General features: G+C 43.1%; 4 protein-coding genes across 4 annotated transcripts; 1 reads left to right on the top strand and 3 right to left on the bottom strand.

Moving 5' to 3' along the window:
• Positions 1-23: 23 nt before the first annotated feature.
• BDB00DRAFT_806669 (uncharacterized protein) lies at positions 24-1,067 on the bottom strand. The gene is made up of 4 exons (XM_053122279.1): positions 961-1,067; positions 756-848; positions 314-641; positions 24-216 (listed from the first exon to the last, which is right to left on the bottom strand). Exons 1-4 carry the CDS (start codon positions 1,035-1,037, stop codon positions 130-132), a joined length of 585 nt encoding a protein of 194 aa, XP_052983337.1. The 5' UTR covers positions 1,038-1,067; the 3' UTR covers positions 24-129.
• Positions 1,068-2,680: 1,613 nt separating this feature from the next.
• Positions 2,681-7,278, bottom strand: BDB00DRAFT_52570 (PMCA-type calcium-translocating P-type ATPase). The gene is made up of 5 exons (XM_053117732.1): positions 6,500-7,278; positions 6,123-6,353; positions 5,344-5,983; positions 3,551-5,237; positions 2,681-3,475 (listed from the first exon to the last, which is right to left on the bottom strand). The coding sequence occupies exons 1-5, from the start codon at positions 7,172-7,174 to the stop codon at positions 2,920-2,922; spliced, it is 3,789 nt and encodes a 1,262-aa protein (XP_052983338.1). The 5' UTR covers positions 7,175-7,278; the 3' UTR covers positions 2,681-2,919.
• Positions 7,279-9,426: 2,148 nt separating this feature from the next.
• On the top strand, positions 9,427-10,762 carry BDB00DRAFT_806672 (regulatory myosin light chain short version). The gene is made up of 4 exons (XM_053122280.1): positions 9,427-9,660; positions 9,837-10,002; positions 10,167-10,405; positions 10,527-10,762. Exons 1-4 carry the CDS (start codon positions 9,652-9,654, stop codon positions 10,614-10,616), a joined length of 504 nt encoding a protein of 167 aa, XP_052983339.1. The 5' UTR covers positions 9,427-9,651; the 3' UTR covers positions 10,617-10,762.
• A 5,095-nt stretch (positions 10,763-15,857) lies between these two features.
• On the bottom strand, positions 15,858-18,425 carry BDB00DRAFT_806676 (uncharacterized protein). The gene is made up of 7 exons (XM_053122281.1): positions 18,235-18,425; positions 18,084-18,142; positions 17,900-17,953; positions 17,662-17,812; positions 17,384-17,592; positions 17,159-17,290; positions 15,858-17,062 (listed from the first exon to the last, which is right to left on the bottom strand). The coding sequence occupies exons 1-7, from the start codon at positions 18,331-18,333 to the stop codon at positions 16,021-16,023; spliced, it is 1,746 nt and encodes a 581-aa protein (XP_052983340.1). The 5' UTR covers positions 18,334-18,425; the 3' UTR covers positions 15,858-16,020.
• Positions 18,426-22,258: the final 3,833 nt, after the last annotated feature.

Below are 22,258 nucleotides of genomic sequence, written 5' to 3' on the forward strand. Positions count from 1 at the left end.
AAGCAGCAGCAGACGTACAGTTTAAGTTAATGTGAAGATTGAGAAGAATTCTTTATTTTTTATGTTGTAACAAAGACAAAAAAAAAGATGATGATTAGGATGGTTTTAAAGTGTTATATTTGTACATGCTTAGATCTTCTGCATGGCAGCAACATCGACGGACTGAACGTAGTCCTCGAGCTCGCAGATGGCATCGGTCAAGTCATCCATGGCAACCTAATAAAAGCATGCAGTCAATAAATGATGTTTCTTTACATACCCTTCCTTTCTCATAATACCCAAGTTGCACTTTTAAATAAAATTATCCTTTTACCTTGTCATCCTCAACAACGCAGTTGATCTGGAGCTTCTTGATACCATAGCCAACGGGGACGTGCTGGAAACCACCCCACAACAAACCGTCCATCTTGATATCACGGACAGCCTTGGTCATCTCATCAACATCAGTCTCATCATCCCAGGGCTTGACATCCAAGGTGACGGTGGTCTTGGCAAGAGGCTTGGGCTTAGCAGCCTTCTTGGCCTGGTATTCAGCGAGGCGCTGAGCCTTGATCTTCTCGGCCTCCTCATCAACTTCTTCGTCGTCAGAGCCGAAAAGGTCCATATCGTCTTCGTCCTCAGCGGCAGCGGGGGCAGCATCCCTTTATTTTTTTTTAAAAATAGAGACACACGAATCAATACAACTTGAACTTACAAGAGCGCAATCTCCCCACCACAAGTTCATTGCATCAATTAATATAGCAGCTAAAACTTACTTGTTGACTTCGGCGAACCACTTGCCAACAGCGGGGAACTCGGCAGAGGGAGCAGAGCCGAGGGCCTTGGCAACGGCAGCATCAGCAGCAGCCCTGTAATGAATGACAATGAATTGACATAAAAAAACGCGTTTAGTCGAGTATATAAAAATTAAACAGATTATAAAAAAAAAGGCAGGGCAGTAAGTAGATTCTGTATACGCACGATTCAACGTATTTGTTCTCGGCAAGGTAGCCTTCGAGAATGTGGAGAGCCAAAGGAAGTTCAAGAGTAACGGACATGACGTGAAGTTGTGAAAGAGGGATTCCTGACGTTACCACACTCAAAAAAAATTTTTTTTCTTTGCCTAGCCTTGCGGAACGAAAAAAAAAAAAGCGGAACAGCACCAGTCTGATTCCGCAGTAGTACAAACGTGCCCAACAGTTTGCCACTCTCAAGACGTGCATGATTCATTGATACCTGAGCATATAGTAACAAGGCCGAGACATAATACGGGTTTTATTTAAAAGTGTACTTTACTCTGATTTCACAAGAGCCACACTTGCTCTCTATGGTAATAAGCTGTACGTAGCAGCTCGTGTAGGTTGTGGTGCTCTTAAGAGCAGCAAAATAATTATCTAACGGTTAAAAAGATGTATATTTACGCACCTCTAGCATAATATTAACACTATCATTCTTAGTGTGATGTTAAGACTTTTCCGACGCACCGAACTACAGCATACAGGCTGAATTAAAGACCTGAGTATTCAACATTATAGGCTTATAAATCAATGGATTTGTCAGGTTTAGTACATATCAATACTGTACCTTGCTCGCAAATGTTTGGAGAAGGATTGTTTAATGCGTGAGACTGTGTATGCTATGATATTACTCTTGTTGAGTAGCCAAACACTCTTTCTATGACCTTGTGACTCAGGTCACTCTATTGCAGGCTAATATCCCTTACATAGTAGTAGCAACGAACGGGTTGATACTCGAATGTTAATCGCCCTAAAAAGGCACGAGTTTCCATCGCTATTGGTTTTGGATGCTTAGTATGATAGGTGTAAAGCTGGGCCAAACCTTGTAGTTAGTAGTAATTGGTAACAAGTGTGACACCACAGTGTATGCTTAGTAAGTACTTTCTATTCGATGATGCTTTCCGGTCTGAGCATTGGTGTATACAGCGACAATTCTTTATTCAAAGTGGTGGGAACTGATAGACAAGTGGTTAACCAGCCATTTCATCAGATACGAGATAACTCAGGTGGTGCATCGTATTGATAATTGCAAACACTCAGTACAGTCTTTATTATACTAGCATCAACAAGTCCCAAATGTAGTTATTTCATCCCACTTTTGTTGAATATGAACGATAGATGCCAATGAATTAATAAATCCACCCTAAACAAACTAAAATAAAATGACACACGCAAACTAGCTTTCTGTAAAAAATAATGTGCAATGGACCAGAGCTTTGTATGATATATTGGGTAATTTTCATTTATAACGGAAAAGTTTTAATTATATATGCGCGTTTAAAAGAATAATGAAAAAAAAAGGTTTCTATCAAGATAGAGACAGACGAGATAATAGAAAAAGGGAAAAAAAAGGAAAGAATTAATGCAAAGTGGTATAAACTGAACTGGAAAGTTTCTTGCAACTTTACATGACAAGGAGAAGAAGAAGAAAGAAGCACTATACATATTTTCGGTGGTAAAGCCGAAAAAATAAAAGGAGGTGATAAAAAAAAGCGGGGGAATAAAGGGCGGAAAAAAAATGACACAAAAGGGGGGGAAAGGTGTTTTGGAATACTAAGAAAAACGGTATTATAAAAAGAGAAAAAGAAATGCCTTTGTTCGAAACGGGATGAATTATGCAATAAAGGTGCCCTAGAACTTTCGCTTTTGGGCTGCAGAAAAAGGAGGTTGGGCGGTTTGGAGTAAAGGAAAGACACAGAGAAAGAGAAAGAGAAAGAGAGAGAGAGCGAGAGCGTAAGCGAAAGCAAAGAAAATAGATTTAGGAGTAAAGATGATAGATAGGAGAAGTGTGTGAGTGGATAAGTATATATGTATAGAGTGTAGTATGCGGGAAGGGATATCCTGCGTGTATTGCTCTTTTGGCGCTCTCGGTTACAACTTTCTTTTTTATGCTGCTGCTGCTGCTGCTGCTGCTGGTCTCTCCTTAATCGTTGCTACGGAATGATCTTGATGTGTACGAGTATTGCGTGTTCTGATTTTCATTTTCGTGATCCGGGGGCACCCATCCAGTTGAAGGAGCCGTGGCCACGAGGCTAGGAAGCATCACAGATGCAGCAAGTGCTCCCTGCTGCTTTGATGAGGGCTGGGTGGTTTCTTCGGAATGCTTCATGGACTGGATGCCCTGCTGGACGTCATCGTATGTGTTGCTCCACGACATGCGCTCGTTACCAGCCATGTACATGGATGGCACCTTTTGCGAATGACCGAGGTATCGCTCACGGGTAGTCGACTTGAAGAGGACAAAGGCAAACAGGTTGTCCGGAATAAGACGGATTACAACGCCAATGGGCAGAGCGAGAAGACCGACAAGGACGGAAATGGCCCAGTGGATGCCGTCAATTCGGACAACCTGGAATGCAGCGCCGCCAAAGTTGACGATAAGTGCTTGACCGGCGACACAAATGATAAAGATAATAACAAAGAACTTGTTGGCAAATATGTTGGTGAAAACATTGAGCTGGCTGTCGATGCGTCGGCAGCTAGTAGTAACACGGAATAGTGATTAATAACTAGCATTTGTAAAAATGAAAATGAAATAAATTTAAAATACTTACTTGATTTCGTTAAAGATCTGGCAAAAGACAAAGGTGTTGAACACCACAGTTTGCAAGACAGGACTTTCGGTATCATACTCGAGAACGTTGCTGTAGAGCAAGACTACGGTTACCACAATCTGGAAGATAGCTTGACCAAAAATCATCTTCCACATCTTGAAAGTGATCAAAGGTGCTGAGCGAGGTTCAGGTGCACGTTCCAAAAGTTCTTGTGTGGGAGGATCGGTAGCAAGGGCCAAAGCAGCGAATGTGTCCATGATCAGGTTGACCCACAAAAGCTGGACAGCCGTGAGGACAGACTTTTGGTTTGTACTGATGACCGAGGACAAGAAGGTAGTAACAACGGCAGTAATGTTGACAGTCAGTTGGAATTGCAAGAACTTCTTGACAGCGTCGTTGACACAGCGACCCCAGCTGATGGCCTTGACGATACTAGAAAAGTTGTCGTCCATCAAGATAATACTGGAGGCTTCCTTGGCAACTTCGGTACCGGCAATACCCATGGAGAAACCGACATCGGCAGACTTGAGTGCAGGACCATCGTTGGTACCGTCACCAGTGACAGCGACAATGTCACCGAGATCGCGCAAGCGAGTGACCAGAATACGTTTGTCTTCGGGACTCGAGCGGGCCAGGACTTGCAGACGAGGAAGAATGGCGTCCATTTCAGCAGGTGGCAAGTTTCGGAATGTGGGACCTTCCATGACAACGCCACCGGTTGTGTAGATACCGCATTGCTTAGCAATGGCCTTGGCTGTTACCAAGTTGTCACCGGTAACCATGCGAACGAATACACCGGCGCTTTGGCAGGCCTTGACAGCTTCTGTGACGCCATCGCGCAGAGGATCTTCGATACCAACGATACCCAAAAGGGTTACTCCCTTGTCGTGGACAATGTCTTCATACGGGACTTCGGCTGCTTCGCCGTCCGCATCGGGCATGGGGCTGCTAGCAGACTGTGGGGGCCATTGCTCAAAGTCGCGGTAACCGATACCGAGCGTACGCAGACTGCGAGAGGCGTAGCTCTGGATAATACGCTCAAGACGGGTGTTATCTTCCTGAGTCAAGCTGCGTGTTCGGACATCATAATCATGCGTGGCGGACTTGTAGTTGCTCTGCTGCAAGGTGACAATCTGGTTACAGTTCTGCAAAAGGATTTCAGAAGCGCCCTTGATGTGGACTCGGTAGATCGTGCGCTTGGGATCGTCTGGGTGAGGGACACGAACAACGGTGGCCATGGCCTTGCGCTCAGAGCTGAAAGGGAAGGCGTGCTCGACGGGATGGTTGTTGCGGATGGTATCGTAGTGATCCGATCCAACGTCACGCGAAAAGGCGAGCAGGGCGGTTTCGGTCTTGTTGCCCACAAAGACATCGTTGCCGTTCTCGTCTTTGCCTTCAAATGCAGAAGAGTTGACGGCAATGGATTGGTTGAGCATGTTCAGTACCTGCTTGGGTACCTTTTCAGCCACCTGGCTAATGTCAGACAGATCAGTGCGGTCAGAGGGAGCGTTCTTGAGGAAGCGGAACGAGCATCCCAAGGTGCCGGCGACGACAGCCATCTTGTTTTGTGTCAATGTGCCGGTCTTGTCAGAGCAGACGGTGGTAGCATTGCCCATGGTCTCGCAAGCTGCAAGCACACGCACCAAGTTGTTGTCTTTGAGCATGCGCTGAGTTGCATAAGCAAGGGCTAACGTTGAGAGACAGAGAGGGGAAGATAAAAAAAGTTAGTGTCACATTGAAAAAGCTCTATTGTTGGTCTTTGCGTTGCGTTGCACAAGCCATCAACAACTCACCAAGTGTAACAGCCAACGGCAAGCCTTCAGGAACAGCGACGACGACAATGGTGACAACGACGATGAGAATCTTCATGATATCCATAACGATATCGGTTGCCTGGTCGGGCACACCGTCCTTCCAAGTGACAAAGTAGCGGATAAGCAAGACGATAAGCATGAGCAAACCGACTGCTGAGCCAAGCTTGGCAATCATTTCGGCAAGGTAGTTGAGCTTTTCCTGGAGTGGGGTGCTTTCGGGTTCTGAGCGCAAGGCCATCATGGTACGGCCATAGTACGAGTTGGTACCGACACAAGTGACAAGATATGTGCAGACGCCTTCGAGCACTTTGCCACCCGAAAGGATGAAAGGATCCGTGTTGGCCTTGTGCTCGCCTCCTGCAGGAGCAGCTGGTTTCTTCAGATCGGAGCCACCGGCGTAGTCGTTGTTGGCGCCTTGCATTTGACGGTAGCAGGTTTCCCAGTTCTGCTTGCGGACGGCGTCAGATTCACCCGTAGCGGCAGACTCGTCACACTTGAGGTTGTGGCCTTCAATAAAGACACCATCGACAGCGACAATGTCTCCTGGTTCAAGATGCAGAATATCACCGACTTGGACATCGCGGACAGAGATCATGCCAATGACGCCTTCACGTGTAGCCTTGTTGTTTTAAATGACATAATATTTCGTAAGATTAGTATAGCTGTTATTACTACTACTTGAAGCATTTGCATTTCAACACAGAAAGAGAGAATGAAAGAAAATAGGGGGGGAGCTGCATGATTAGGGTTCTTTTTACCTTGACGACACGATCTTCTTTCTTTGCGTTGAGCTTGCGGAACTGGCGTTCCTTTTGAAAGTCGTTGACGGAACCGACCATAACGACGAGAAGTACAGCAACAATGATAGCGACACCTTCGACCCACTTGACACCGGGTATCCGGTTGCCCATGGCATCGTATTCTGGGACAGCAATGTCTTCATAGAGACCGACACCCAAAGAGACAATGGCAGCGACAGTAAGAAGGATCTATAGATAGATGCAAGCGACAATATATCAGCATGTCTGTCAGTTTGCATTGCATCAAGTAAACAAACAAATAAAACGATCCCTCTCTCTCCTTTCTAAATTAAAAAGAGAGGGAAACAACTAGCGCTCTTTGTTTTTGTAATTACCAGAGTTTTATCTTGGAAGGCCATCCACATCAGCTGGAAGATGCTTTTGGACTTGACGTCTGGTAATAAGTTTGCGCCAAACACATTGACGCGTTGTGGGAAAGCCGTGGTAGGCTCTGTTCGAGTGGCGCCGGTGGCAGTGCTCAAGACGGTCATGGAACGAGCGCGCGGTCGAGGCTCTGGCGGCTCAGACGGCGAGTCTGCTGCATTACGACTCAAGGGCATCACATCGTTTAAGGTGACAGGCGTCTGTATTTTAGTGTTAGGGACCAAGCCAGTCTGCAGATCGACGTGCAGACCCTTTGCGACGCCGTCAAGACCACCATAACTGTAGAGCAGCGGCAAGTTTTTGGGATCCATCAGAGCGGAGAGCTGATCGGGGGTGAAAGCAAAGAGATTGGATGGGTCGTTGTGTGGCGTGAGGTGGTCGCGCAGATCAATCTTGACACTGTCGTCTAACGGTGGTGGTGGCTGTTTTGGTGATGCTCCACCAGGGTAGCTGGAGGATTTTTCTTCTGCTTCTTCATGGAGGGCGGATGGAATGGGAGTATTAGCGGAGGGTGTTGGAATAAGAGTGGGGTCTTCGCTTATGAGAACATTCTGTCTGACTGAAATGGAGGACAGATGCCGAACTTCTGATTGCGGTGATGGCGGTGAATTGTCATTGGACGCCATCGTCTTTATACTGTTACTATAAGAGTAATGTGGGTGATGGTGGTTTTTTTGGAAAGGGTGGCCGGTTCAAGAAGAAAAACGAAAAAGACGAAGGGTTGCAGACGTTTCTTTTATCTTTTTAAAGGAGTTATTTGCTCGCAACTCACATAACGCATACACTCTCACATAACGCATACATACATACACACACTCGGCCAGCACCACTACAGCTAAGGCTCGTGCAACTGTCTCGGACGCAAGTAGAGTTTGGGGGGAGGGGAATGATGATGATGATGATGATGAGTATAGTTGCTGGACTGCCGGTACCCCCGGCCTGGAGTTGGGGGGGGGTGTGTGGAGGGAGGGAGTTGAGAGGAGCCAAAGAGGATGGAACTATAAGAAGAGGGAAGAGACGGGATAAGCGTGGGGGAGGGAAGGGGAGATGATTGTCCTAGAGCAGGACAAGGGATTAGAAGAGGCGCAGAAAGGGGGGGCAAAAGCGAAAAAAGAAAAGAGAGTCGAGCTGCATTGGAAGAGAAAGTTAGGGGTGTGGGGGTGGAAGGAAGGAAGGTAGACAAAGTGCCATCATCATCGGCAGCAGCAGCAGCCAGCAGCCAGCAGCAACAACACCACCACCGCCGCCAACATCCCATCCACACAAAGATTTTGGCCGCCTGAACTTATTGGAAGTTTCCTTGCATTCGGCAGCTCACGCACGTCGACGCAACCAACCGAAGATTTTCTTTTTGGGGCTGGTTGCATGAACTAAGCTTCTTCTTCTTCATCGTCGTCGTCATGAGCCCATTCTTGATTTCGACAGCTCAACTAACTGTGTCATTTGGCCAGCCATATCATATTGCTACGACGAGATCACTTAGCACCTGCTATGTGGCATCTACTAGCATCATTTGCAGAGAAGCGTCAAGGTAGAGTAGACAAAGGAATTTCTGGAAATATGCTTTTCGCATATTCCCTTTAGTAGCGATGCGCCTTCTTCCTCTCTCTCTCTCTCTCTCTATCATATGGCCTCAAGGTTTTAGTTTTGAGTTGCTCTATGCCGCCATCCAATAGATAGGTAGGCTAAAACCAGAGAGAGAGTAAAAAAAAAAAGGCGGATATGGCTGCATGTGGCAGAGATACTTGGCTGCCATCCATTCCATCACCGCCGCCCAAAACAAGCGGCTCACACTCTCCACGGCACCAAGGGGGGGGCGGTTTTCCATAAGGTCTCCTTAATCATCATGTTTGGGGGCGCAAAGGGATTAAGAAAGGACTTTCCACAGTGATAGATTCTCTCTATGCCAGTAAGGGTATCACAGTAGTTAGTGCTAACTACTTTAATGATGTTGAAGACCGGGATTAATCGTTTTTTTTTCCCTTTCCAATCGTTGCTTAATGCGATAACATGTCGCCGAGCAACAGGGACTCACAGCAAGAGGTACACTAAACTCCCCTTCTTCCTCTTGTTCCTTTCTTTCTTTACGAACGGCGATCACCGCCTTAAGTTTCGTAAACGCCTTTCGCTTTCTCGCTTATGCAGAGCGATAAGCTGCAGGTGCTCTCCAATCGAAGCAATAGTATCGTCATATCAACACAGCAGCAGCAGCAGCAGCAGCAGCATCCGATTTCCCCTTCCTTCTTGTTGTTGTTGTTGTTGTTGTTGCTGTTGTTGTCGCGGTTATTTCTTCCTCTTGCACTGTAAATCTCAGAGGGATCGACCGGCTTTTTTGCGACGTGGCAAAGCTATAATGACGGATCACAAATAAAATGTATTAAAAGCGAGACACATAACGCGCATATAATACACATTATACTACTACTAATCAAACTTTTTTCCTCCCCTTGCTTCCCCTTCTCTCCATTGCTTCTTTAGTACGATGTACATGCAGCATACAGTGCTCTCTCTCGTGTGTGTGTGTGTTTTATGGTCCATCTCTCACACTCTCTCTCAGGGCAACACATCATATAATATGTGGATGATGGAACACAACTTGAAACCGCCCATTTTATTTACACATCCGTATGATCAACATCTTTAATCATGTTACACGCACAGAGGATTTGCCATTGGAGAAATACTTTCCCCATATAGACTTTTTTGCCCTTTCTGCGGGACGTGTACCAGGCAGCCTAGTGTATCGCGTGCGGAATTCCAAACTGTCCCAATTTGGGATTCGATATTGACAAAAACAGCATGAATGAAAGCATTCTCTCTTAATAGCAATACAATAACATTCGTCAATTCTTGAACAAAGAAAGGAACTAATGGATTCTGTGTATTGTGCTCGATAGCATTCCTACCTTCTTTCTCTCTATCTCCCCTCTTCTTACACACACTCTCTCAATTTCTTTCTTCTCTTCTCCACTCCATTGTGTGTTGAAAGACGTGTCATCGTTAACTTTACCGGCTCTACTTTATAACATCAGTTCCTCTCCAACCACCTCCACTAACACCCCCTCCCCCCAAAATAAAAGAAGCCACACGACCCATCTTCATCATGGCACCCGTAAGTTTTGTTTTCAAGAGAATGTTCTGCCGTACACACACATAACATATCCGCGTATATACTCATCTCCGCTGTTCATGTAACCCTGGGGAAAATAACCAACCAACCAACCAACCAACCAACCGGCCCCTTCATCATCATAATCAACAAAACCAAACTGCAATATTGAAAAATAGGTACCTCGAAAAACAAGACAGCGAAACCCACGACAAAACTCAAACGTGTTTGCCACGATTGACAAACAGCAGTTGGAAGAGTTAAATCAAGCATTTCAGCTGATGGACGTCAACGAAGATGGTGTCGTGGATGCCGAGGACTTGGAGACCATCTTTGAACATCTCGGTAAACAACATACTTACTCCTCTTCCCCTCTTTTCCCTCCCAGCCTACTAAACACACCCCGCGCGCGCTCTTTCATCCTTTTGTCTTTATCTGCTACATGAGAAGAAACGGGAATTAGGTCATATAGAATTTCTCACGCAATAACAACATCTTTTATTTCACAGGACAACCCGCGACTCCTGACCAGATCGAAAAGATGATGAGCGAGGCTCCCTCCGGCTCATCTCATATCAACTTTATGGTATTCCTGACCATGATGGCAGATAAGCTGACTGGCACCGATCCAGAACAGGTGATCATAAAAGCTTTTGCTGCATTTGACGACGACGGCAAGGGTGAAATCAATGCAGATTACTTGCGAGAATGCATGACGACCATGGGTGACCGTTTCACAGATGAAGAGGTATTGAAAAAAGAGCAGTTTTAAGATAAAGTGGATCGATTATGTCCACAATCCCATTTGATTCAATAATAGGTTACTAAGACGTGTCTGTTGTTGTCATTCCCCCCCTCCCCTCAAATAGGTCGATATCATGTTCAAAGGAGCTGCAATAGATGAACAAGGGAATTTTGACTATAAGGACTTTGTAAGAGTCCTCAAACATGGAGAATAAATAATGAAAGGGAATAATTCTCCTAAGTGTGTGTGTACATACTGCATAATATGCAATCAACTTTTTACTGGCATTGAAATCTAATGGTCAGTAGTAAATCCATACCATCTTGTGGTATTGTGTTGTCCGAATTAGAATTTTCCAAGCATCCATTATAATGTGATTTTCACATTTCCATACTCAGCTTTTGCTTTCTTTTACAGACACCGCAGGTTATGCTTTGGGTGTGTGTTGTGCATAGTGCTTGCATAAGTATTGCAGCAGTAGTAATGGACTGATTTGCTCTCCATAATCATCATCATCATCATCATCATCACCTGGTTCATTTGATAACGCCCAGCATAGTGAAGAATACGCACAAGGGAACATTATGTAATGATAATGATGATCATGATGGTTTCAGGGCGATTAATACTGTTCCCCCCACTCCCCCGATGAATTTATCCATCTAGTCGTTTTTCAAGATCTACATACTACTAGCTGTACATATTATTGCGACGAACTTCGAGACCTTCTCCTTTTGCTTTTTCGGGCTGTCAATGCTGCATAACAATGCAAAGACAAATCTGTTGATAAACGGCATACACAACAAGCCTGCTCCCTAAAACAATACGGGTTATTTTACAACCTTTTGTAAAAAAAAAAAAGCTATAAAAAGAACTAAAAAAGAAACATAACATAACAAAGACGTGTGGTCGGGCGTTTTAACATGTATAAACAGAAAAGCAGCTCAGCGCAGCATTCATAAGAGCGCCTTGTAATACCTGTAATATCTTATGCCGCATCTTCTTCAGGCTTATTTATATTATGCATTTTCGATTGTATAGGCTTAGCACATAAATAATTCTAGTGATCTATTAGTAAACGGTGCTTTTTGTTATCATTTGGTTACATAAGCACTAAGCATTCTAGGAGACCCTCGTGGTGTTTGTACGATGATGATGCTTTGGTAAAAAAAAAATGGGAATAACATGTGCTGTTGTACATGGCTATTTCAAAGTTGTCGATGCTGCTATGACCACAACACTCAGCCGCGCCATTGCAACAGAAGCAGCAAATCTGATATTATAATTTATGATGTTACCGTGGCGGAACGGGTTGCCATCGCATCATATACATAGCGACAACTTTAATACGCCCCGATGGAATCCATAGTTACCATGTAAGTTGTATGTTGATCATCATTGCCCAAGGGAAGGATGTGGCGGCATTTGCTATATGTAAATATCTGGGGGGAGGGGTTCTGGGGGTTGGGGCGAAAAGGGATGTTCAGGGATAAGGTGGTACAGACCTGTGTTACTCCAAATCTGTCAAGATATAAATGAATTCCACGAGATCACAAACAAATGATGTGCCCAAATACTGGATGCAAAGAAGGCGACACAAAGTGGGAAATACTATATCTTGCTAACAACTGATATATCGTGTGTCTATACCGAAACTCGTCCTATCTTATACGCTCATCGGAAGTATAACTGGGCTGACTTACTATTTGAATGTTATGCCGCCATGCGTATCTAGGTACGGATCTACCTTTCTGATACGTGCATGTCATAGGCAATTGGAAGCCGCTCCCTTTTCCTCAATGACTTTTTTTTTGGGGGGGGGGAAATATGTAAACACATCGCACCTTCTATGTAATGCGCGATATGCTTCTCTATTTTTGGCAGGTACGTCAGCTTTCTTCTTGGGGGGGGTATCGAGGGCTGGAGGAATGGGGCTATACGGAAAGAATCTAAGGAAAGGGCGAAAAAAAAAAACTTAAACTTTTCTTTCTATGCATTATAGTAGTAGTAGTAGTAGTGGTGGTGGCGGTGGTGGTGATAGTAAAGTATAGTGTATATATTGCGAGAATGACATTATACATAACATTTTGTAAAGAGTGAATAAACTTTGGGTAGCTCACATATTACTCCTGAATATGTATCAATTAAGAACGAACGAGGCGAAGTTCTGGCTTCTTTCTTTTTGTTTCTACACTATGAATCCACTGATCACTACAACACAGACAACTCTGAACGGAGAGAAATTCGTTATGATCAAAACAGATGCAAATGTTTTGTAGTACATGATCTAATAGAAAAGAGGCGCGGTAGAAATAGGATGATTTGCTATGGACAGAGATGAAGAACAAGGATAAACGCTAGACCGCAAATGCATAAACAAGGCTGTAATGAATTTTCGCCACAGGTAAAGATATACTCAGCGGCATCAACAAAACATTGATATTGCCGTTTTTCGACAAGACTACTACTACGAAAACTCAAAACTAAGCTTCTTTTTTTTTTTTAAGGAGTACAAGCAGCATGCCGATTACGTATACATATATACTGCTCATGATAGCATAACCATTTCCTATACACTCTCTGACTCTCAGCGCAACTTAGTTGTATGCTATGAATCTTTTTATAAAAAAAAAAGACTTGCAGCGGTAACAAAAATTCGACACCCGCATTAACGCAGTTCTATTCCTGCTGCAGCCTGCCCCATCAACGTCGGTTCGTTCTTTTTATGCTGTGCTCATAATAAGCAGAAGCTATCTTCTTGCATTTAGTTTCTTCTTTATTTGCGGAAAGGGGATCTTTATTCCGTTTTCCCGTGATCAACCTAATAACAAAGTCTGCTATGAAGCCCTTGTTGGCTCGAACGAACGGAGCCGATGGAACGCACAATATATATATGCTTAGCTCCCGCAGGTGGAGACTTGATTAGACTAAATGAAAAGTATAGGAGGAGATACTTTTGCTTGTTCGACACAAATATTCATCCAGATATTACCCTTTGTGCTACGAACACCTGTACATTGTTGTTCCTTTTTAAGAAATGCATACGCTTTTGCTTAAAAAGTATTAAAGACATAATTCCTCTTGAATCAACAGTACTGGTTTGCAACCTTCGAAAATGGTAAAAGATGAATTTTTATTTGGATGTGTCTGTGCATACCTTAAATTCGGCAGTCCATGTAATGACCAAGATACTTGCCTAGCCACGGGCCGTCGTATAGTCAAGCAAATACCGAAAGAGACTATGGCAATAACAGAGTAGTCCGTGAAGAGACGGAGGTGATGTATAGCTCAGCCAGTATGATTCGCAGCTAGCAATGTGGCACCTAGTCACTGCACAGGTTAAAATGTTCTGGTCAGTGGTATAAGCCTGATTAGGTCAAAGCGTCCCAAAGCACAAAGTGTTGACTGCATTATCTAGAAGCATTAGGCTTTTACATTGCTGGAATGCAATGCAAGCTAAGCATTACAGCCTCGTTCACAGGTTTCAAAGGTTTTACAGCAGCTTTTTTGATAGGACTATTTCTTACCAAAGTAAAGGTCGAAGCATGAAAGATAGATTCGTGTCTGCTATCGTTGCATGTATCCTACTAGGATGATTATGCACAGTAGGATGGGCTGGAGAATTTTGCACACTCAGTACGTGTAAATTTGCATGAGGTGGAGGAGACAGACGCTTTCCCTCCCCTGTTTGCGCCAATGAAATCATCAAACTTGCTTTTTGGCCTTTTCAGATGATTTTTTTGCTCTGAAAAGCTTCTAATAACATGGAAGGTTTTCGCCACAGTTTTTCTCTTCTTCTTTGCACTTTTGCTGCTTTTCCTCGACGGGCACCGATTTGATGGGCAAATTTAGCTGAGGTCTTTTTCAAGTTGCGACAAACACTCTCCCAGTATACCGTTGACTATACGACGGCCTCGAAAAAGTAGGTTGGGCTTGCATCATATCAGGCTCCAGAAGCCAGGCTCTGATTATTGTATGGACTATCTTAAAATATGCATGTCTCTAGAAAAATTTGCACAGTTGGTTGGAGCCTCCCATGTTTATTGAGCAGACGCAAATATTGTAAAATGCACAAGTGGCACAGTAGCACAATAATGCGGCAGTAACAAACCATTACCAGTATAGTATGTGCACCATCTACAGAGGTACCAGGAGTCATCATACAGCAGTAAACAAATACGTTGCTGCCGTGAACATGACACATTGCAGCATGATTAAACGGAGAAACGGCTGGATGATGCTTGATCATCACTTATTTGCATGTTCAAATTCTCGGGGGGAGAGGAGAAGGGAGGGGACATAACGCTTTTTGATTATTTAACTTACTAAAGATCCAGCACACCAACGAGGATTAAACATGTAAAGTTATGCAATGTGCTTGTTATTTACCACACCTCGCTTAATTTACAGATTAGGCTTGTGATATACATGGTAACACTGACTTGAGCCTTTTATTACTGTTTGCAAACAGCACACAGGCTGTAATTTTTAAAGGCTGCAACCGAAAAAGCAAAAGGTTTGGCTATTATATTACGACCTCTCGCGCTTTACATGCTTGGCTTTTGCATATGTACATGTACCTCAACATGGCCATAAAACAACAAAACAGCATGGTCTATGCATTGATTTTCTCGTGGGTCTACGATTACTAAAGGTGAAGGAAATGTGCGCTGATATATCTGTAATATCCCTTTATTCTTCCTTGGTCACTACCTATTGTATTCGGCCCTGATCCTGGAGCGAGCACATCGCGCAGCATGCACGCACTCGTCCCATGAAACGTGGCACGCTTTAATAAAAAAACACACATAACAGCATAAAATGAAAAAGAGTTACCGATTAGCCTGTTATTAACCGCATCGTGCCATGCTTTTGGTTACCTCCTTTTTTTAAACTTTGAGTTGGGCTGAATGAATCGCACTGTTTGCGTTTTGCAAGGAGCGGCTGGGTGAGATTCAGCACTTAAGTTCCTACACATGATAGTGGTTATTTATCCAAACCTAATGCAACGCTAACCGCGCGGTAATCACAAGCTGGCCGAAATGCATAAAGCTTCCGACATGATAATATACGCTATGGACAACTGTATGAACAACTGTTACATGGCTTGCCCTGTTCCTTTCAGGTCTCATTCCGATTCATGGTGCTACGACCACTGCCTACAGATTATTAATGTTTTTCTTAATATGATATGGTCCCAAAGCAGATCCATTTCTACTATGCATGATAGCAGCTTTCTGGAAATTATATGCGCCCCTTGGATATAGTTTTAAACCTTTTAAGCTGGAAGCTCAGAGGATGGTACAACCCATGTTGTATGTACCGCAGCAGATTATTGCTGTGATGACCAAAACCAGGTATTTCAGCAATTCAAAGAACAACGGTAAAAAGAATATCGAGTCGATATGTGTAGATAGGAACAACTAGTGGGGACTTTTTCAATTAACACCAGCGGTGTGTATATTTTTCACTATATTATCTTTGGAGAGAAAGATATACTTTTTTATGTAATGCTATATCAAAAAGAAAAAGGAAGATAGAGAGAGAGTGTGTGTGTGTGTGTGTATATAAAAAGACAGATGGGAGGGATGGGAGACCTTGAACGAGGAAAAGGAGTTCTATATTTGAGCAAATCCAAAGCGAGAGCATTTCCGCATAGGCGTCTCAAATAAGCTTCCCGAGGAACGCAATATCTGATGGGTGAAAGGATTGAATGTGCCGGTATAAGTGTGAGTAGGTGTCGCGTTGGTGAGGAATTCCAATGGACTCATTGTGAGCTTATCGTCATCCTCCTCTTCGTCGAAATCACCATTTCTGCTGAGAGGGGGTGCTTGTTCACCGTCTTCATGCAATGCGCTCACGCCAACAGGTGCATCCTCGCCATCCTCATTTGCTTTGTCATGGGTTGGCAGTACCTCGCCAAGCGCTTCACCCAGAACAAATCCAATCAGGCCATCATAGCCGTACCGTGCTGCCATCTTATTGGTGGCAGTAGTAGGAGTATTACTAGTATTGTCCGTTCGTAACAAGTCGCCAAACTCCTCTCCGTTGCCGGCAACGGTCACCAGATCAGGCTCTGTGGCAGTAGATGGCGTTGCAGGACGAGATCCGCTACTGCTCTCGCTCTTTTGATTGAGTAACTGTTGTTGCTGCTGCTGCTGTTGTTGTTGTTGTTGTTGTTGCAATTGCTGCTGTTCCTTGCGCTTCTTCTTATCCTGTTTTCGCTTAGCTGCATTAGCAGCCTGCTGTTGTTGCTTTTGAGCAGCAGCCGCGGCCACAGCTACAGCTAATGGTGGACCAAAGTTATCAGGCGTCAAGGATCGTTCTGGAAGGACACCTGCTGACCTTAAGATTGGCGTGGATGGGCCACTTCCCGCCTTTGCCCAAGATGCTGTTGCCGGCAACGCTGGTCTGTCATCGTCAACAACATGATCGCTCGCGCTCACCGATGTTGCTTTGGGGTGGGATGGATCTGGACGACTGCTTTTGTACGATATTGTGGCCACGGACTCCAGCGTTGCCGGTTTTCGTGCAGTGCTCGAAGAACCACTACCACTACCACCCATGTCGCTGCTAGATATAGAGCTGGATGAATGTGTGTTGCTGATGTGAGTTCGGTGTTCGGCATCTGACGACATTTGATCCCGCATACGATGTTTTCTAAAATTTAAAAACAAAAAAAATCTTCAGTAACAGAGATTCATCAACTCATAAAAGTATACTTGTATGAAGTATAGCTGTCTCCCTCTTCCTTACCCAGTCGCCAATTCTTCCTTGGAGATGGTATCCGCTTCTTCCCCAGGTTCATGCAGATACAAACACGTGGGATTTGGACATGTCATGTTTCGTAAGTAATACGTGCAATATTTGGTTGTACCATACGACGCTCTGCCAATCACATCCAAATTACTGGTCAGTATCTTCTAAAGCTCGTATATTATGAATCACGATCCACAAAATAACAAAAAGAATCTCGCTCACCTTAATATCCGCCCAGCCATCACCGTTCCATCAACACCGTGTATTGCTTTGGCAGCATCCTCCTTGCGCTGGTAGGTCACATAGATTGCCGCGCTTGGTTGCATTGTCGTTGCACCTGTAGCAGTTGCCGTTGGCGCTACCGGTCGCTTGTTGATTACCACCTTTGCAATTTTACCAAATTGACCAAAGAAATCATTCGACCGTATTACCTAGATAATTGTTCCCATTTAGTAAACTACTCCCTCCATCAAAAAATCAATGACTCTCCCAAAACTTACGTCTTCAGTGGCAAGTTTTGGATGTAAGCCAATAATGTAAACCAAATTCTTTTGTACAACACGCATATTCGCAAGATGACGTCGATTTGCCGCTTCCATATCTTTTTGTTGTCGTTCCTTTTCCTTCTTTTCACGTTTAATACGAGCGATTCTATATTATTTAATATATGCAACACGTGTTTTTGTTAGGGTTCGTTCTCATTCTTATTATATACAGTTTAACTAGTATACAACTTACTCGTCGGAACTGATTGGCTCAAACTCGGCCATTTGATCAGAATATTCTCGTCGACTATAACAATTTTGCGTCAGCATAAATTTCACATTAAACATCGATCGGCCCTCCCCCCTTAAACTAATCTCTCATTATGGAAAAAGTGCCAGATTTCCAAAAGGAAAGAGAAAAAGAACAAGAAATTTACCAAGCTGGGCATCTCCCATTCAAATTCTCTTTGATGTGGTGCCAACAAAACCGACAGATCTTTAAATATATGGTAATGGTGGCTCAAAATTTTAGCTTATTTTTTCACAATCTCAAATTATACACATTAACTTTCCCAGTAGTTAGGTTACCTGATAGCCACAGGTACAAGGCTTGAAATTGCGATCAGCAATATCAAGTTCCTCCATACAAAGGGGGCATTCATAGTCGTCTTCTTCGGAATCAAGCATGGCACTATGTGGAAAGTAAAAGAAACTTGCAACTAGAAAGCGGGATTTGGAGGTGTGATACTCCCCTCCTTGTTTAAGTTTAGCTGGGAGTCAAAGTTTCACCCACATTATCAACTTTCGTATGATACTCTCATTACATTATCTGTTAATATTCAATACAGAGAAAACTGCAGATATAACAATCATGCAAAACAGGTACTCTCTTTGTATGCTATCAGCGTCGCTACTAGCGTATCAATTGCACAGCTCGGGTTTCCTTACTGAGCCTCATAACTCTAAAATAAGCTATATGTTGTACCACATTACTAGGTCATGTCGTCCATCAGAATACACATATACTACATATCAATGTGTAGTTGTCTACACTAGCAGCTTACTCGTTGACGACAAATATAGCGTATAAAGCTGTACTCGAGTAATGCAGTAAAATCAATCGATGATACAAGGATACGTTTACCAAACTCCATGAAATCAGTGCCTGGCGCTGGATCACTTTCGGAGCAAGCCGTCCACCCGTTTTCGTACCTCTTCCACCGACAAGATCGTTTATGAAGAGTTGCTCTAGCAATATTTACAGGAAGTACATTTATATACAACTTTTGCTAAAGCGTTGTACTGGGCTTTTAGTCCATGATGAAACAATGTACTGAAGTATGTTTTATTGGTCATATCCTATGTTTGTATGTAGTTTTCAATGCTGAGTTGTCGCCTTGTATCACGATAACTTTCGGATTTTCTGGATGGATCAACAGAATTATAAGCGTCCCCTTTTTACTGCACTTGAGTGAACCTTATTGGTCGAACGATGGGACTTCCAGAGTATCTAGGTGATACGTTCGGACTAACTTAGATCATAAGAAAGTATATCTGCCATTGAAATGCAAGCTACCTACTGTATAGAAATAAAACAGTGCGATACTCGAAATGTGGAGTATACAAATGATAAGGATATCGGCTGGGAGTAACAGGGGAGATTCAAAGAAGGAAGCCGAGTTGAGAACCGGGTACCCTAGTAAATGCTGGTGGATGCCTATTCACTATAATATAACAGACGCATGAATATTTAACTCCCAGGACGACAGGCTGAAGTTTATGCATCCGAGTCATTCATTCAGCTTTAAACTGTAGCAGTTTCCTCGGCAGCTATGATATGATCCATTCTAAAGAATCAAAGCAGTAAAAAGAAAGATACCAGTACTTTTCCTCGGCGGCTTTTTTCTACCGGCTTTTAAAAAGAACTCAAGCCAGATGAACAGAGCAAAGTGTTGGCCTTGCCGAGAATCTGACATATGTGGCAATTCGCTCTGGTTGCATGGCGTCCAAAGGAAAGGCTCATCAGCACCACGATTTAGTCTTGCCACATCCATACATCCGTCTTCCATTTGGTTTTGTCACTACAGTACCCACACCATTATATATCTTTCTCCAAACGTTATGTTAGACAAATAATCAGAGGTATAAGTTGACCCTAAAGCAAGAAAGAACCGACTTGCTAGGCAGCTTTCCCATGATGTGTTGTCGTTACAGGTGTGTCCATAGTATTAAAATCAAATCATAACGTCAACAAATTCCTAAGAACAGCTTTCTATAGTCGCTTGTTCTTTGTTTCAGGACATAACTTTCTTCGAATATAGTGTAATAGTGTCCATCGATCTCTATGCGATACCTCATAACCAACAACCTCCGTTCGTGTGTGTTGTTAAAAGAATTGAACGATTGCTAAAAATTTGTAATTATTTACGCACAGCAGTTTGAATTGTTTTTGTTTTAAGTATAACATTCTACAATAAATTTTATGTGATAAATAAGTGATACTTTGGATTTGGGTGCTCATATCATTTTCTTGAATAAAGGTAAAAGTCGTTAAGAGTAGTGGCGTGTTATACAACAATCACAAAAGATTACGAGCAAAAGTTATAAAAGGGTCAATGTAAACGACAACCAGAATGATTTGATGATGAAACTTATGGTACCTAAAAGATGGCACATTACCTGAAAAACAGGTGTATTCTGTTATTCATGAGTAACATTATTGACGTGCGAGTACATAATACTAAGTGATGACACTCATCTTTACATGTGCATATTGCTTTTGGTAAATTGCTCTATGAATAAAAGCAATGAAATATGTACTAGATCTTATCGTATTAAAATTTCCGCAAATCACTAGGCTTCCAACGTACAGTAGGTGTTAGCATAAGCTACCGACAATAGTAATACAGTACTGTAAGGACACTGCCGTACTTCGAACCAAGAGACTTTGCGTTAGTATTAGCTATTTTCCTCGTTATCAACCTATTACTTCTTGTAGACGATTTCGGCCGCCAAAAAGCTGATCCACTTTATGATCTCATGGCGCTTTTTGATGATTGTGCGTTGCATAAATTAATAACGTCGATAAGTAGTCTTGATGGGCTCACACCTATGGCTTCATTTGAAGTAACAGATGCTCATGTACATTTTATGTTTGTCATAAATTCAACATTCCCTCATTCTCCTCATTGATCTTGTCTTCACACAAAAAAAAAGAGTTTTTAGTTTATCCACTGCTTCTTAAGTTTCTCCAGTGTGCACAGGATAACCTAATGAAAAGTATTCCCATCGTTAAACTCTGATTAATTTAGGTCCAAAGCTGCCTTTACAAATCTCATACAGCACACCATCCTTTCACTTCCTGATTGCTTGTGCAAGATACGAGATAGTGCAGGCGAGCTGGGAAATTTGCAGACATACCGAAAGAAATACAGACATTTTTGTCGCAATAAAGAGGTAAGGAATGTTTTGTATTTACTTTGAAATAAAATGAAATGACCATCAACACACATATAACATATAATGAATTCGATAAGGAAGCGAAGACGTTCTAGGTAACACGATCACCTTCGTTTTAAGGCACTACTGTCGCCTAAAAAAGTGTTAAGGCTGAAAACTGTCACGTGAGACCTATTTTCCCCTTTCTCTCTATTATTTCCTCCCGTTGCTTTCAGCACAAGAATATCCGCAAAAGAATTTGCTCAAGTTGGGTAAAGGGCCCATGTTCGTTCTAAATCTCCAGACTTTTGTTGGCATCCATCCATATTTTTCTCACACCCTTACCTTTGTACTAATAGAGTCCTTGTGACCTCCTCCTCCTTCTTCTTGCGCTTTTTCGATAAAAAATTGTCGTACGAGGTTCCAAGTGGGATAATTTTCTGTCTATACCGCGTTTTTTTCCTTTTTTTCTTTGGAGTGAGGTTCCATCGTCATTGATATGTATAGCAAAACATCATCAACCTCTACTTATCATCACAATTCACCCGTCAGTTGACATCCGGATTTGTACACTAACAAATTCTCAGGGCCCTCTCAATTTAATATTCGATAGGTACAAATTCCCCGGCACCTGGCACACAGATAGTCCAAAGAAAACAAATCTCACTTCCAGGTTTTTGGACTTTGATCTGTCGATCTTGCCGTACCACTGTATATGACGACGACATTACCATGGTAACTTGTGCTGTTTTATTGCTAGGCTAACTAGGCTTTGCTTATTCAGCAGGAGCACCAGCGGTTGACAGAGCTGAAACCAGTAGTCTTTTGAGGTAAATCCCAGAATCAATGGGGATTTTCTGTGACCCCACATGAAAGATGAAGAAACAAGATATTACTAATCAACATACCTATCGGAAACATCAGGAATGTAATCTTCAAAACAAAGCGATATGCTAAATGTGGACGACGCAAGTGGTATTCAATGGAGCTCGAAAAGTCGAGGATACCGGATGGGAGCAGCAAAAAAATGGGGAGAGCGGAAGAAGCAGAGATTTTTGCTTTGGGTGTCTTTGTTAATACGCACGGCTACCAGAATTGGACTATAAATTCTATTCAGCGGGTCGATCCAAAACCGAGTGTGCTCTGCATTTCAATGTTATACAATATTACCATA

The sequence above is a fragment of the Zychaea mexicana genome (assembly GCF_025766255.1).
Source record: "Zychaea mexicana strain RSA 1403 chromosome Unknown BDB00scaffold_11, whole genome shotgun sequence".
Classification (NCBI taxonomy): domain Eukaryota; kingdom Fungi; phylum Mucoromycota; class Mucoromycetes; order Mucorales; family Lichtheimiaceae; genus Zychaea; species Zychaea mexicana.

Bases quoted from the DNA above. Each gene is read 5' to 3' on its own strand.
- BDB00DRAFT_806672 (XM_053122280.1), top strand. The intron at 10,003-10,166 runs GTAAACAACATA...TTTATTTCACAG, and splicing joins GACCATCTTTGAACATCTCG to GACAACCCGCGACTCCTGAC. The intron at 10,406-10,526 runs GTATTGAAAAAA...CCCCTCAAATAG, and splicing joins ACCGTTTCACAGATGAAGAG to GTCGATATCATGTTCAAAGG.
- BDB00DRAFT_52570 (XM_053117732.1), bottom strand. From the start codon at position 7,174: ATGGCGTCCAATGACAATTCACCGCCATCACCGCAATCAGAAGTTCGG. The intron at 6,354-6,499 runs GTAATTACAAAA...ATCTATCTATAG, and splicing joins CCTTCCAAGATAAAACTCTG to ATCCTTCTTACTGTCGCTGC. The intron at 5,238-5,343 runs GTGAGTTGTTGA...TCTCAACGTTAG, and splicing joins GCCGTTGGCTGTTACACTTG to CCCTTGCTTATGCAACTCAG.
- BDB00DRAFT_806676 (XM_053122281.1), bottom strand. From the start codon at position 18,333: ATGCTTGATTCCGAAGAAGACGACTATGAATGCCCCCTTTGTATGGAG. The intron at 17,593-17,661 runs GTAAGTTTTGGG...ACAATTATCTAG, and splicing joins CAAAACTTGCCACTGAAGAC to GTAATACGGTCGAATGATTT. The intron at 17,291-17,383 runs GTGAGCGAGATT...TGTGATTGGCAG, and splicing joins ATGGCTGGGCGGATATTAAG to AGCGTCGTATGGTACAACCA.
- BDB00DRAFT_806669 (XM_053122279.1), bottom strand. From the start codon at position 1,037: ATGTCCGTTACTCTTGAACTTCCTTTGGCTCTCCACATTCTCGAAGGC. The intron at 849-960 runs GTGCGTATACAG...CATTCATTACAG, and splicing joins GAGAACAAATACGTTGAATC to GGCTGCTGCTGATGCTGCCG. The intron at 217-313 runs GTAAAAGGATAA...TGCTTTTATTAG, and splicing joins GCGTTGTTGAGGATGACAAG to GTTGCCATGGATGACTTGAC.